Raw genomic sequence first — 15,026 nt, 5'->3', positions numbered from 1 at the left:
CAATGATTTAGGATGTGGGGATTTCCAGAGCAAAGCAGTGAGTTTAGCAGAGCCTGTTAGTACACCTGTGATGGCAAAGACTGCCAGCAACCCAAGTGCCATGCTCACATGTGTGTTATTAGATCTACCACCAGTTTGGATCCAGCCAAACTGTGGAGCCAGCTGCTACGTAACCCCTCAGTGCCGAAGGCAGCAACATGAGACTGGAAAAGTGGTCACACACTGGTGATGTATAATAAAGCTGCTCAGGAGCCAGCAGGCAAATTTGGGCTGTCAAGAAGAAACTTTGACACACGCACATGCCATTCGCTGTGGAGGAAGCTCAGACCTGACATCTCTACAACCTCACCGCAACTTCAGCCTAGAGAGGGAAGAGCACTCACACCTTTACGGTCCCTAACTCCACATGTGGAGAAAACGGATGTTCATAAAACAAGATGAATCAACAAACTGAGCAGCAATACAATTCACAAAACTGCTGAGCGTACATTTCAACCAGGCTTTGTTGTAACAGTGTAAGGGTTGGAAACTGGGCACTCGTACTTGCCGCACACTTGCTACGAAAGCCTTTAGCTAAACTCAAAATTGCTAAGGCACTTAAGAGAAATCACTGTTTATTGCTAGAAGATCAGGACCTGGATGGACCTTGTATTTATTCAGGACAAAAGAGCTGACTGTATAGCATATTAAGACCATATTGAGCCATGCAATATTAGCCCGAGTGTACACAAGCAGAAGCTGGAAAGAATTCTGCATTTGACCTCTGATTCATATACTAAGGTTATTAATTCCTGGAGCCCACAAAACTGGGAGTCAAATAATGCGAAGGAAGTCTAACAACTTACTTTTTCAGCTTCTGAGCACAAAAGACAGCAAACCAGCCAGCCAGCTGCAAAACTCAGCTTTTTGGAACAAAGTAACCCTGCCAGTCCCACCACAAGGCGGGTAACAGGGCTGCATGATGGGCTGTTTGTGTAGTCCCACCTGACCACCTCTGCCTGTATGTGCAATTACAGCACACACCTCCACAACACCAGAGCTACCAGGATAAAAACCAAAAGGAACTCCCCAGGAAAAGAACAGCCGAGGTCAGATACGATGGGAGGCCCAGCAACCCCCAGCAATCCTGTGAAGAGCTGAACTGGTCAATCACTGGCTTCTACTGCAGTGCTGAACAGATGGGGGCAAGGTGGAATCACCACTCAAAGTGATTACCACATTACCAATTTGAGGACGAGTATAAGCACAAGTGGAACTTTTCCTTTGGGTGTGATCCTGAACAGTGACTTGAGCACGTTTAAGGCTAAGAACAGAAGGTACACACTTGGTATGCTGTTCTCCAGGGAGTGGAGGTACATCTGACACAGTCTAAGAGCATGTCTGCTGACTTGGGGGTGAATGCCTAATTAAAGATATAATTGCAAAAATACTTAGTATGTAGAGTATAGTGACTACAAACAGATCACAGCCTCGGAAAGCACAGCCTCATGATGGGAAAGGGATCTGAACAGACTTGCTTGCATTAAAGAATGAATCAGGGCATCCTATGGCTCCACAGTTTGATCTGAAGATTGTCTGGAGAGCATTTACACAGGAACCTCAGCAGGAACGGAGTTACAGTTTCACAAAATACAACACATCTGCTCAGATACCCAAATAACCCCTTTACTTAAGAAAACGGAGGGTAAAGATGGCAGTGAAGAGGACCAAAAAGAAATAGTAAGAAAACAACATAATATATGAACTGAGCAGAGAACCCAGTTGGTTACTGAATCTCTCTATTGGCACTCTCCCTCTGTGCCCAGATACAAATTGTCTCAGTTCTTGCTACTATATGTAATTACATTTGAGATATTAAATAAAATGAAAAAGATTGGAACATGGAACGAACCACTAGGAAAGGACAGGTAGTTGGAAAGAGTTACACCCAAACTCTGTGGAAGACTGGAGTGGAAATAAACTCCAGACTCCACTGAAGCAACAGAAGATCTAACAAAACAATTAAAAGTGAAAGAGAATGAGCCAGAAACAAAACCAAGGTATTTCTGTATCATTCAGAATTTATAATAAAAGATTATTACACAGCCAGTTGGAAGGATCACTCAGACAAAACAATACACTTGACTCATGTCAAGCAAAGGGTCTGTGTGTACCAAGAAATGAAATGGGCTTTAATTAATGCTAAGAAACACTTTCATACATATTACATGAGAAAGATGAATCTGAATTTTAAGTAGCATGGGGCTCTCAGTCAGAGATGTTTATTGTAAGTGAGCTCAAAGAAGTGTCTGTATTCCCCAGCAAAAACAAAATCACCTTCCTCTTCCAGGAGTTAATAAGCTCATCCAAGTACATGACATGACAGTGAGGACAAGACAAGCAGTACAATGACAAAAGTGCAGGCAACACTTTTTCCACTGGAATAATATTGTCTAAGGGCCTGAGCACTGCATCAAATAAAAACAAGAGGAGACTTGGTACTCACTGACCTAACTCCTTTCCCATGTGTTTGTGTACAGAACATTAATGAGCATGGTGAGGAAAGCAAATAGTCTGGTCCCCAACTGTCAACACAAGGAGGGTGTTTTACGGACAGGTATAGCATAGAAACAAGAAATGAAAAACCTGAAGCCAGAAGTGTGAGCATGTTAAGAAAAAATGGTGGGACAAAATCCTATAAAACCTGTGGCATTGATAATTTGATAGTTTTCTTATAAGAAGGTCAAAGATCATCAGTATCTAGTTAAAAAAAAAGTATATACAGTTTCACGGTGATTATAAAAAGAACTTGGTACAGAAGTTCAATCCTACTCTAACTCATCCAGTTTAAATGTAAATTCCAATTCAGAGAGAGATAGACCAGCTCATTCTGGCAGCTTAGACATGAAATATGGTGATATGTATTACTATAAAGGTATACCATAAATTAATTGAGAAGGAAATTGCTTTAACTAAGACTTTTCTGTGATACAATTTGCAAACATGAAATAAATCATCAACAATAATGCACCAACCTCACCCATGGAAAATGAGAATGACAATTACAGTGTACTGCAAGATATGGCTAATGCAAAAAAGAGGCAATATAAATTTCTTTATCCTTATTCCTTATGCAATCATATATGATGGCTGAAACTATTCCACAGTTGCAGTGTGCCCAGGTGGCCAAGAAGGCTGAGAACATTTAGATTGGACATTAAGAGAAATTTCTTCACCAGAAGGGTTGTCAAGCACTGAAACAGGTTGCCCAGGGAAGTGGTGAAGTCACCACCCCTGGAGGTATTTAAAGAGGTATAGATGTGGCACTTAGGGACATGGTTTAGTGGTAGCTTTAGGTAAAAAGTTGAACTCAATGACCTTAAGGGTCAACCTAAATGATTCTGATTCTATGTCCAGAAAACTGCTGTTCTGGTCACTTGTGATTGAAGTACATGATCCACACAGCAGGTGCACTGATACTGTTCACTTGAATTACACCGGAGCTCAAAATGAAACTGAGTCACAGAATCACAGAGTCAAACAGGTTGGGAAAGACCTCTCAGATCAGAGTCCAACCCATGACCCAACACCACTCTGTCAACTAGACCACAGCAATAAGTGCCACATCCACTCTCTTCTGCCCCCCTGGGCAGCCCATTCCAAAGTCTGATCACTCTCTCTGTAAAGAAATTCTTTCTAATATCTAACCTAAACTTTCCCCAGCACAGTTTAAGACTGTGCCCTCTCATCCTACTGCTGGTTGCCTGGGAGAAGAGACCAACACCCACCCCGCTCCAACCTCCTTTCAGGTAATTGTAGAGAGCAATAAGGTCTATCTTATACACAATGGAGCAAAATAAAATCTTTGAGAGGCATATGATTGTGATTACAAATGATATCTGAAGCACAGGTACCATGATGAGGGGAAAAAAACTACTTAAACACAAGGACAAAGACTAGCAGTGATGGAATGGGATGATGGAACAGCTTTTCAAACTGAAATAGTGGGTTAAAGAAACCCAAATACCAGTAAATAGATTTTAATAAGTTTCTGAAAGGGTTAATATTTTATCATTGTCTGCAGTAAGAGTGACTGCACTGAATAATCAAAAAGGCCTCTTTACTTGTTCCTTCATTATGGAAGAACTTGTTGAGACATGTTTAAACTGAAGTTATAACCAGCTCTGAATTAAACAAATGAATTTGTTGAATTTATTTTCGTGGTTTTTGAAACTTCTTTAAGGAAAGAACTTGGAGACTAATACTGTCTTAAGATCATCTTTAAAGAAGTACAGAGAATAACAACTGCTTTTTAGTATTAGAAGAAAAAGCTGGATGAAACAAAGATTCCTAAGTACCCACCTGGCACATGGACTCCTTGCTTTTGTTATGGTACTTTCCTCACTGCACACTTTAGAAGAAGCTCTAAGACTGGCACTTTTTTGGATGCTGTGCAAAGAATGATTAATGTAATTGGTGATCTTTCACCTCAAAAATTCTTTTGATTTCCACATGATTTTTTTTCTTCTCCAAGGACACAGTCTCCTTTCAGCATTTTCTAATAAGTATCTAAGAGTATACCTGACAGTCAGCCAGAAAAAGGGAGGCTGTCAAATCTCTTCCCCACAATAGGAAACCCATTTATATGAAGCACTCCTACGGAGTAACTGTGTACTGTGCAAGAATGGGTTGGAGGAAGATGACCCATCCTTTTGATTCATATCTGCAGGGTTCTGGCATTTTGCTGAACACGTGTTGCAGTTAAATAATTATTAAATTGTTAATATTCCAAGAAAAACAAAACATATACTCAATTTTACTGTGAAAATCATGCAAAATAGCTAAGTGTGCTGTTTGTGTTTGATTTTGTTGGACTGCACAGTGCAATGAAATCACCAACTGTCAGATGTAATATGACAACCAAATGCTTGGAGGCTAGAAGTATTCTGTCACTGTCATGCTGTGTATAATTTATGCCAGTAATCCTCAGGCACATCTGAACAGCAGGACACACCGGATATTATCCTACTGCCTCAGTGGAAAATGTACTTCAAGGCCACTTGTGATAGTGCAATGATGGGATCCCAGGTGTTAAACCATCAGAGGCACTTTGATATATGCACAGAGCCTTGGCTCAGTTATTCCTCCAAACCCATCATCTAGCTCTCCTTGCCTGTCAAGAGCAGGGAAATGCCATAAAAGTAGCTGTTGACGTGGAGAAGGATGAAGCAGGCCAAAGACACAGCCCTCGCATTAAGCAGATTCAAGAGGGGAGAAGTGATGGGACTATTTCAAACACAGTGACCTGCTCCTCTGCTGCTGACCCAAACAAAGCTTCGCAGCTGCTGGCACTGTATCTGTGCTAGCAAGCAGACAATAATGCACCCAGGCAAGTGGTGCCTCAGTTCTGCAGCAGGACTTGGTGTTGCCCTTAAGCTTCACATCATTTATCGACAGCCTTTACTTCGTGGGTCACCCAAAAAAGCTGCATGCACAGACTAAAGCAAGGGAGGATTTGTGCCTTCTCTGCCTAACAGAAAGTCTGCTAGACCAGATGTAGCCAAACCAAAGAGAATTACTAAGAGGCTGAGTGCTTGGTGATTTCCTTCATTCAAGTATATCTAAGGTCCAACTTTGTCCCTCAATTTTAAGATCGGTTCCAAAGCCCATTGAGTCCAGGAAAACTCTCTGGGCTTTAATGTGTTTTAGTAACTGGAGACTTCATTTAAACTATTAACAGCATGTCTCTAAATAAAATGAATTTTATACTCTTTGTTCTGGGACTGATGAATAACAAAACTGATACAAGATTTAGCCTGAGCAAATATGCAGGTCTATTTACAGATTTACAAAGGAAAACTTGCACTGCACCTGCCCACATATAATTTTAACTCCTGGCACTACTTTAAGGAGTATTGAATTCCTTCCCACCCACACATCTTTACATAAGTAGAAGCTTAAACACCAATTCAGACTAAACATTTTTGAATGCAGAAACCCTTGAGTGACACAAAGAGAAACAGTGGTGTAAATGAAACTTTAATTTTCATGACACTCAATAACTGATGGGCTTAAAACACAGATTTTAAATAGTGTGTAGTTTATTTGAAGCTATTGATTCCCACTTTCAGTGAATTCCTATGCTCCAGCAGTACACTGTGTTTTCATTGGAGGCTAAGACCATCACTAGATGTTATTTAGCAGAAAAAAACTTTCTGTCCTGAATGGCTGGCAAAAGGAGGTGCCATACATCATGACTTTCAACTTGCCAGTTCAACTTGCCGTGAAGACAGGCAACCTGAAGCAGATTATCCTAGCCTCTGGTGGGCCCAGGGAGTTTCTACCACTTGACTATGAAAGCATGGTCTACGAAAAGTGGCTAGGAAAGGTGGCTCAGTATTTGTGTCACTGAGCAACGCAATTATGTACAGTTTTTATGGAGACTGGCATCAGCTACAAATTTTTAGGACACCATGCAGGAGTAATAATGGAAAGGAAAATTAGATCTTGGCCACTGTCACTAATATCTTGTGTAAAAAAAGAAAGATAATATGACAGTCTCTAATCATATCCCATATTAATAATGAGGGTTTAAAAAAGAAGCAAAGTTCCAAAAAACAGCTAATGATCAATGTCATTGTATCAATGTGACTTCATGAGAAGAATTCAAAGAGTCATACTGGGGTTTGAGCTTGCCCCAGTGTTGAAAGGACAAAAAGTTGATGGTTTTGTCTCTCCCTTCTGACTCCACCTGGTCTTTTGCAGGACAGCAGCAGCCTGTCATCTTTTTCACAAATTACAATGTGCTACTATCTCAAAATAGCACCACCTGTAACCTGTATTTGGATATTGCAAGACAATGAGAGGCTTGGGACATATCCTGGCTCCGGAAAGGGAGATGAAACCCACCACTGCCTAACAGCACCAAGAGAATTGCAGAAAATTTGGCAAAAATCAGCTTCTGACACTATGGAAAAAGCAGCTGAGCTTGATGAATTCACTCAGGTGAAAGCATCTGCAGTGTTACAGGCAGATCAGAAGGCAAGGCCACGTTCAAACTCTACTCTGCCAGGCTCAAAATGGGAAGACCACACCGCAGACTGGCCACCTCTAACTGTGTCAACTTCCACAGTAATTCCCACAGTATCTCAGAGAAATATTTTTGTTACTCAAAAATCCAAACTGAACTACTGCAAAAAACAGTGTTGACCTCCTGGATCTAATTCATACTTCACACCATTTCACTTTCTGCAGCTGTACCAACTTTAAGGGAATTTACACATTAGTGTATGAGAAAGGAAAAGTACTTCAGTCGTCTTTAGAAAAACAACTTGAGTCTTCAGAGCCAAACTGAACCTACATAAATATGAAAGAATGAGGATTTCAACTGGTTTCAGTTTATGAAGGTAGTACCTGAAGTCTACATTTCAAAGGCACATGCATTTTGCATAATTTTCATGCCTAAACCCTTCCCTTGTAATTTATGCAATATGTATCTTGAATTAAAGAAAAATAATCAGTTTCTGGCACTGTTAACCATGAAATAGATTCCCCAAGTTTCACTGCATATTAATAAGACCACTTTTGCATCCATTAGATATACGCATAATTGTTTTACGGCATCCCTTTTAGTTGAATTTTTCTGCAATATATATGCCAACACTGGATATTAAGGTTTCTGGCATAAACATTCCCTTCCTATATTGATTTCAGCATATCTCAGTACATTATGTAGAACACAAATTTAGAGGAAAAAAACTTGTTCAGGTCACAAACCAAAAACCAGCAGTGCTTAGGGAGAAACTAAGGTCAAGGTATTCCACACAATACATGTATGTTGTGTTTTTTCACTTTGTTCTGTAGTACATAGCATGTAACCAAAGGTTGGCCAGGAGTTCAACCTGATAAATTAGTTCTTGTGTTCATAAGATGCTATTGGCTTTTACAGTTCTTAAAACCAGGCATAAATGTGATAATAAAAAAACACATTAAAATGAACCAGCCGTCCAGTTGTTCTGGTCCTGAAAGCTGTGTCTGTGCTTCCTGCTGTAGCCAATGAACGTGAGTCTCCACAGATCGTCCTTATGACTATGCACAAAATTTCCCACGGAAGAATAAAGAGACGGATACTTTATCAGTATTAGGGCAAAGACCATGTTCACCTTTTAACAGGCAAAACCATGATTTGCTTATGCTCCTCTAAAAAAAAAATAATGCTGAAAATGTTTCCTTCATCGTATCTAACGTAAAGTCAGTAAGAGAGAAGCATTAAAACTTGTTTACAGTTCGTTCTATAACAAGACAGCTGCTCAGCTGGAAGATTGAATTATAGATCTCGATTGGTGTCTTTGCTATAAACATCTCTAAGAGCATGTGCATCTACTTGTTCTGCAGGGAATTTCATATACAGAGAGTGGGCAGGAAGGGCACTAAAGACTTTACTTAGAAAAAAAAAGGAAGCTTTTTTCCTTCGTTTTAAAACTCTGCACCTTCATTTTTCAGCTATCGAGGGGGAGTATTCCCATGAGGCTTGCTCCAGGAAATGTTATTAATAGAATTGTAAGAAACTGCCTGGGACCTGTGGGCTTGGCCAGGCCAACCTCCAACATACAACGGGTCAACCTTTGAAGTCAAGGTTATGTTGCTCAGGCTTTTGTCACTTTAACTTTGAAAACCTCCAAAGACTGCAATTCCAGTCTTTGCCAGTTACCTATTCCCAGCCTTATTTCACCATAGGGAATTTTTTGCCTTCTCTTCTGCAAGTTGAACTGAATTCCCTCAACCAAAGCAGAGGTGAGAGGAATAATCATTTCCCTGGACTTGCAGGCTCCTTCCCCTTGCAACCATTTCTGTTAGTGCTTACCACAAATACATTCTCTCTTGTATATATTTATATAATTAAATATAATACTCACCAGCCACTGCTGAGGTATTTCTGGCAGAGGCATTTGAGGAGGCGCTGGCAAACTGTTGGCAACTTCTTGTTTCTGTACATGTTCTTTTATTTCTAAACCTGCGGAAGAGCAACAAACATCACTTAACACCTTCATAGATGCGTATGGGATATCTTTTCCACATGTGGATCCCATGTCTGACTGTCACACACTGAAATCTGGCACACAGTGCTGATCATAGCCTACCTCCCAAGCATGGTTACTGAGGCAGGACTGGAAGAATGCCGGGAATTCAGGAATTTAATCAAGCAGAACAAACACATACTTACTCTATATGATAATGACATATATGCTGTTTGGATCAACAAATGCCAGACACAGAATAAAATTACAGGAAATCATTCTGAACTGCACATCCATCTCAAACTGAAAGACTTGAACAAGATTCAAACATGTTGCCAGGCACATACGACACCGATAAAACCACTTATTGGGGGAAGATACCACACTCAAAAACATCGCAGTGGCACCATACAGTGAATAAACACAGTCAGCCTGTGGGCAGTACGTGACTGGCTGCCTTTTGTCAGCAGAGACGGACAACAGTTGTTCCCACGGCACATTTTAGATGGGCAAAGTCCTCACAAAGAAATGAGCCCCAAACTATCTCACATACCAAAAGAGTGGGGAAGAGAGTAGAACAGACCCTGCCTGCCTGCCTGCCTTCCTGGAAGCAATGGTGACAGCTATTTGGCCAAGCCCACAGTGCCCATGTCCCCTGGGCTCCCTGCTGCCACCACCATCTCTGATCATGGGGCTGTGGTGACAGTCTGCCCAACTCCTAAGAGATGCAGGATGCTGTGACACCCCAACCTGAAGCACTGCTGGTGGGACATTGCCCTAACCAACTCACTATTAACAGAACTCACACTGAGCATGTTTTCTTACCATTTTTTTCTTTTTTTTTTTTTTTAATAACCTCATCGTTTTTCAGGTGAATTTGAAAAGGGAAAAGGAGCTGAATGTAAAAGCTGCTTTGACAATCCTTTGTATTACTGTTTCATCTCCTTCACAGGGGAAAAAAGGAGTGACCTGTTTGTTCTGGGTTTTGGTGCAATAATTTAAATCATAGCTGAATTCACTTCATAGGAACATGATATTGTTTACTTTTCTAAATATCAAAAGGACATTAGGGAGCATCTCCTTAATGTTCTGGCAAAAATTCAGTCCATCAATTGTACCTTCCTTAAACCTAGACTGAACTTAGTTCCTAGTGTTTAGTTGCATTTTTAAAATATATATTTACATAAGTCAAATGAACATCTTTCAGTCAAGATCATATAATTCTCAAAAATTCAATGATGAAATGTTTCCTGATACCCCAGTCCCACTGGCTGTGAAGTCATGGATTGAAAAACAACGCTGATAAGTTAAACTTGCTCTAAAGACTACAAATTCTTCTTTTTCCTACAAATCAAGACAGGGATTAGTGTTGGGAAACATTCTTTTTTTTTTTTTCCAGTATACCTTTCACTTGTTCCTCTTTATGTAGGATGAATCTATATTACAACTGCCATCCTTATCCAAGTCTCCCGTGTTTTTCGTAACAACCAGAAGTCACACATGAAGGGGTTTTTACAAAAAAAGCCTCAAATTATTCCAAGTGAATACTATTGACTCTGTAAAACAATTTCCCCCCATTTTAATCTATGTGTTTAATCAAGAAACTGGTCTAACATTTAATTTCTTTTACCAACCTACACAGCAAAGGGAGCACTACAGGTTTAGGGCATCAAGACCCTTTAAGAAAAACAGGCAGTGTTGGCAGTCATATTAAATGACTAAATCCAGCAACAGTTCTTACTCCAAAATAAACTCTTTGTGTCTTTGTTTTTTAGAAGAAAGTCTGAGTTTTAGAAGGAAATGCCAAGTGTTTTCTTCAGACCTACAATCCATTGGGCATGCCAAGGCTGAGAAAGAAAAATGAAGTTTATAGTTTTGCCAGCTATTCAGAGTAACCACTGGTTTGGATGCAGGGCAGGTTGAGGCCAGGCAGCTACAACCTGAAGAACACATCTGCCTGGGCCAGTTTTCTCTGCTTGATAGATACTAAATGAAGAAAACAGTGTGCATTTGGGGGAGATGGAACAAAACAAGGTAAAAGATTTCTAAAGAATTCCCCAAGTAAGAACTGAGTTTCAAGTGTTTTACTAAAACCCAAGCAGTTCATTACAATAATTTCCACACCTTTACAAAGAAAAACATAATTGTTCATTTCCAGATATTCTAAAGAAACCAGCCACTTCCCAGTTCCCCAGATCCTTCATTACTATTCCCTATTGATCTTACATGGTTTTCTACAGCAATCAAAAAATCCTATTGGATTCACCCAGTTGAATTCTGCAAATGCAACTGAAGGGTCTGATCTCAGCATAGTCCTCAGGCCTCTTAAACTGTGCCAGCAACCCAAGAGCTCTTGTGGAGTTGTGTGGGTGGAGTAAAACAATATTTTGAAAAACAGACTCCGTATGATAGTTCATCTTAGTTACAGTGTACTGTGGGTTTATGCATCCTTTATTGCTTTTAATTTTAATGAAGAGATGAATAGTTTCAAAGGGATAGGAGTACTGAATGTTATAACTGATAAAAAAAGCAGCAGGGTCGGCTCCAGTAAAGTACATGACTCCCTGGGTAGTTTCACACACACTTGAAGCCAGGATGTGATGGCAGAGCTCCCAAGGAGGCAGTTCCTCTCCTTCCCTGCCTTGTTCCTGTCCCTGCACCAACCTCTCCTTCGAGCCAGCATAAGCATGTGTGTGGCCTTAGGTTGAACCAGACCAGAGAAGCGACACTGGTTAGGACTAAAGCATAAAAAAAAAAAAAAAGAAAAGGAAATAATGCTTGTGCTAGCAGTGCTAGCAGAAAGTTAGCACAGAAAGGAAGAAGCAATACAAGAATAGCCTGGGGAGAGAAACGGGATGCTTTTTTAGAGGACATCCTGACTTAAATTCTATTTAAACTGCAATTCCATAAACTAGAGTTTATAGACATATAAAACACAGTCCTACAATCTCTTGCTCAACTGAACTATGGGATTTCCTTAATTCTAGTTTGAACTAGAGCATATCTTTTAGAAAAATATTCCATCTTGATAAGATGCCAGCAATGGCATGCAGAACTTGCTAAGTTCTTCCATTAGTTCATAGCTTCAATGCTCAAAACATGTGCTTTATTTCCACTTTGAAAGAAACATTCAGCCATTGCTGAATGACTTACACTGTTGTCTAAGTCTAAAAATTTATTCTCAGTCATTCCTTTTCTACATAAAGATTGATTATGACACCTCATTTTGGATAATTTGAAGGCATATTTCTGGAGCCTTTTACAACTTTTACAACTTTTCTTTGAAATGTCTAAATTTTATCTCCTTGAATGTAGGCACTAGAAGTGCGTAAAATGTTCCAACAACAACTGCACTGAGCAAAGCCCTACCACTAAATACATGGATCTCGTATGGATCCTGCTAACAGATGGATCCTGTAATTGGATGCAATGGATCTTGTTAAAGATCCTGAAATAGGCTTTAAAATATAAATGGTAGGTGCTGAATAGTGGAAAGCTATGGTCCTGGGGTCTTTTTATCTGTTACCACATCTAGAGACGTAACCTGAACACACCTAGGGAGGTGCCCTGGTAGAGAGAAACTGATATTCATACAGTTAAAACTGAACTGTCTACATGGAGCAGATCTTTGCCTGATCTGACTCCCACATCATGCCTAGGAACTCATGCAGGAGACAAGTCAGGTCAGGCCAAACCATGTTAAAGATCACTCCATAATTTAACAGCATAAATAATTGCATTATAAGAGTCTGGAAACATACTCAGCTCTGTGAGGTGCAGGGGTTTTTTGTCTGGAACACCATACACAACCCCAAAATAAAAATAATACAACAACCCTTCCCTGTGTTTTCAAAGTTGGCAGCAGAATGTTGTCTGACGTCCTGAAGAAGAAGATGTTTTTCTTAATAAATCTAGTTGAAAAGATTGCAAGAATAACATGCAGTGTCAGATCAGCATTGTTGAGGTTATTTTTGAACTCCAGTAAAATACTGCTGTTTCTAAACATATCAAATTGCAGGTTCTCACCTACAGATTTTGGTCTTTAGGAGTTGGATGTATTTTGGTCAGCCTTTGGAGCATGAAGGCTCCTTCTACAATATAAAAAATTGGTATTCACCTCCTTCTCTCTGTAAAAAAGTAAAAATAGCAATGGGTCTTTAAAAATGTTGAAACAGAAGGGAGGACAATAACTACTTTCAAGTTGATCTCCTTTGACTTCAATCCCGTGGCAAAAATTATCTCTTTACTGAAAGGGAGAAACACTGCATCAAACAAACCGTATTTTTCTAGCATCAGAGAAGAAACAAATCATGAGAAATACAGCTGCTCACAATGTTGCTTTTCTGCAACAAACTCTGGTATTTTTCAAAAAATCTAAACTGAGGGTTTACATCGACAGTAATTCTGTCAAATCTAGCAGAGACAGAGGTCTTCCAGCCCAGATGTCACTTCATACAGAAAGGTGGTTTAAAAAATATAAGAGTACTGTTAGAAAAAATAGAGAGGAATGTTCTTCATACAAGCTCTGTGGAAAGGTTCCTGTACACAGTGAACACTTATATTGCACTCCATTCCATAATCTTGATAAAGACAAAAGCGATTGTGCAATCAAAATGGTTTCAGATAGGAAGAAAAGGAGAAAGAGAGTCTAACTGCAAAATGCAAACCAAACATGCTGACAGCCATTTCCTCTCTCTGGCTTGGCACTCCTGTGTCAGTCATGCACCCAACTCCACCTCAGTATCAAGGCTTTCTGATGGATTTGGGTCACTTGACACAGATGAAAAGATGCTGTGGCCAGCACTCCCTGATGCAGTATAACTTTTCCATCAAAACTCACAAATAGCATTACTGCCACAAACAAAAGGAAGTAACCGTTCTACCAGCAGAACTGAAAACATTCTATCTAGAATGTAATTTTGTAGCTGGATTCACCCATGTGCACCCAAGATACTTCTAGTGTGCCTTTTGCTATATTTTACTGCTGAACACAAAGGAAAACATTCAGGAAAGTTACACTTTGGTTTCACCCTGTCTTTCTGTCTTGCTTCAATTTAGGGCTTGTCTTTAGCTCTTAAAGTTATTTCACTGAGCACAGACTTATTCCGTGCATTCTGCAAGCAAGAAAACACACCCCAGCACTGACCTTTTGATGACTGTATTCTCAGGAGAATGTTAGTTATTACTGCCTTCTTCTCCCTGACAGTGGAAGTTAGATATTCGTGGTCCAGAAGTTCAAGAAACAGGCGCAGCTCAACTATTAACTCTTCCATGGCTGAAAGACAAAAAACCCCCAGAATTAATTTTTCTAAAAAGTCCCTTTAGAAGAAAGATAAGAGTTAATTCTTATTTATGCACATTCATAGTTATTTTCTAGCATTTCTTAAAAATGTACGGTCCTCCCTGCTGGAAACCCACTTTAACATTATTAAGCATCAGAAGAACCAACAGAATAGTGCATTAGTGAGCACTACTGGCATTTACAGTGGTTATCTCAAAACTGACAGATGTATCTTTTCAGACACCACATGGTGAAGCCAGAACTAGACAAGAGCAGGAATGGTGGCCGTCGGCTTTTCTATCAGTGCCACTCTGGTTCCCCTCCCATTAACAAACTGCAAAATTTCTAACTGCAGAACAAATATAAGGTTTGGTAAAGCTTCTAGACACCATTGATATTTTCACGAATCTTTTTCTTTCCCTTATTTATTCTGTTTGCTGTGGTAAAAAAGAGCAGGTATTCCTTTTTTTACAATGACTTTTCTTTTTTATAATCTCCAAAGACAAGCTCCCAACCTGTTGCATATTTTCTTATCACTCCTCACATTCCCAGTGATGCACTTCCTATTTCATCCTAATTCTATTATTTCAGATATCAAGGCTTTCCAATTGGCTCTAGGAAAAATGACATTCCCTCTTTCTATTCCCAGTGCTTCTTAATTTTTTATCAATGAACTTTATATTTCTACTTTTTTCCTTTAAAATTATCCCCATAGTTCTAATATTCCACTGTCCTAGTAACTGCAGTAG

At 39.7% G+C, this 15,026-nt stretch overlaps 1 protein-coding gene across 4 annotated transcripts in view; it reads right to left on the bottom strand.

The window, feature by feature from the left end:
* AFAP1 (actin filament associated protein 1) overlaps positions 1–14,271 on the bottom strand; it is a 65,751-nt gene extending 51,480 nt beyond the window's left edge. For 2 of the 4 annotated variants that reach the window (XM_029961950.1, XM_029961953.1), the window contains exons 1-2: positions 14,143–14,271; positions 8,895–8,992 (exon numbers count right to left, since the gene is read on the bottom strand). In XM_029961950.1, the coding sequence (XP_029817810.1) occupies positions 8,895–8,992; positions 14,143–14,269 (225 nt within the window). In that variant the 5' untranslated portion in view covers positions 14,270–14,271. The remainder of the gene's footprint in view (positions 1–8,894; positions 8,993–14,142) is intronic. The other 2 variants (XM_029961947.1, XM_029961951.1) reach the window with 1 other exon arrangement.
* Between the last annotated feature and the right edge of the window lie 755 nt (positions 14,272–15,026).

This window comes from Manacus vitellinus, unplaced genomic scaffold (assembly GCF_001715985.3).
Source record: "Manacus vitellinus isolate BGI_N305 unplaced genomic scaffold, ASM171598v3 scaffold_0_pilon, whole genome shotgun sequence".
NCBI lineage: Eukaryota > Metazoa > Chordata > Aves > Passeriformes > Pipridae > Manacus > Manacus vitellinus.
This window is presented reverse-complemented; position numbering and strand designations above follow the sequence as displayed.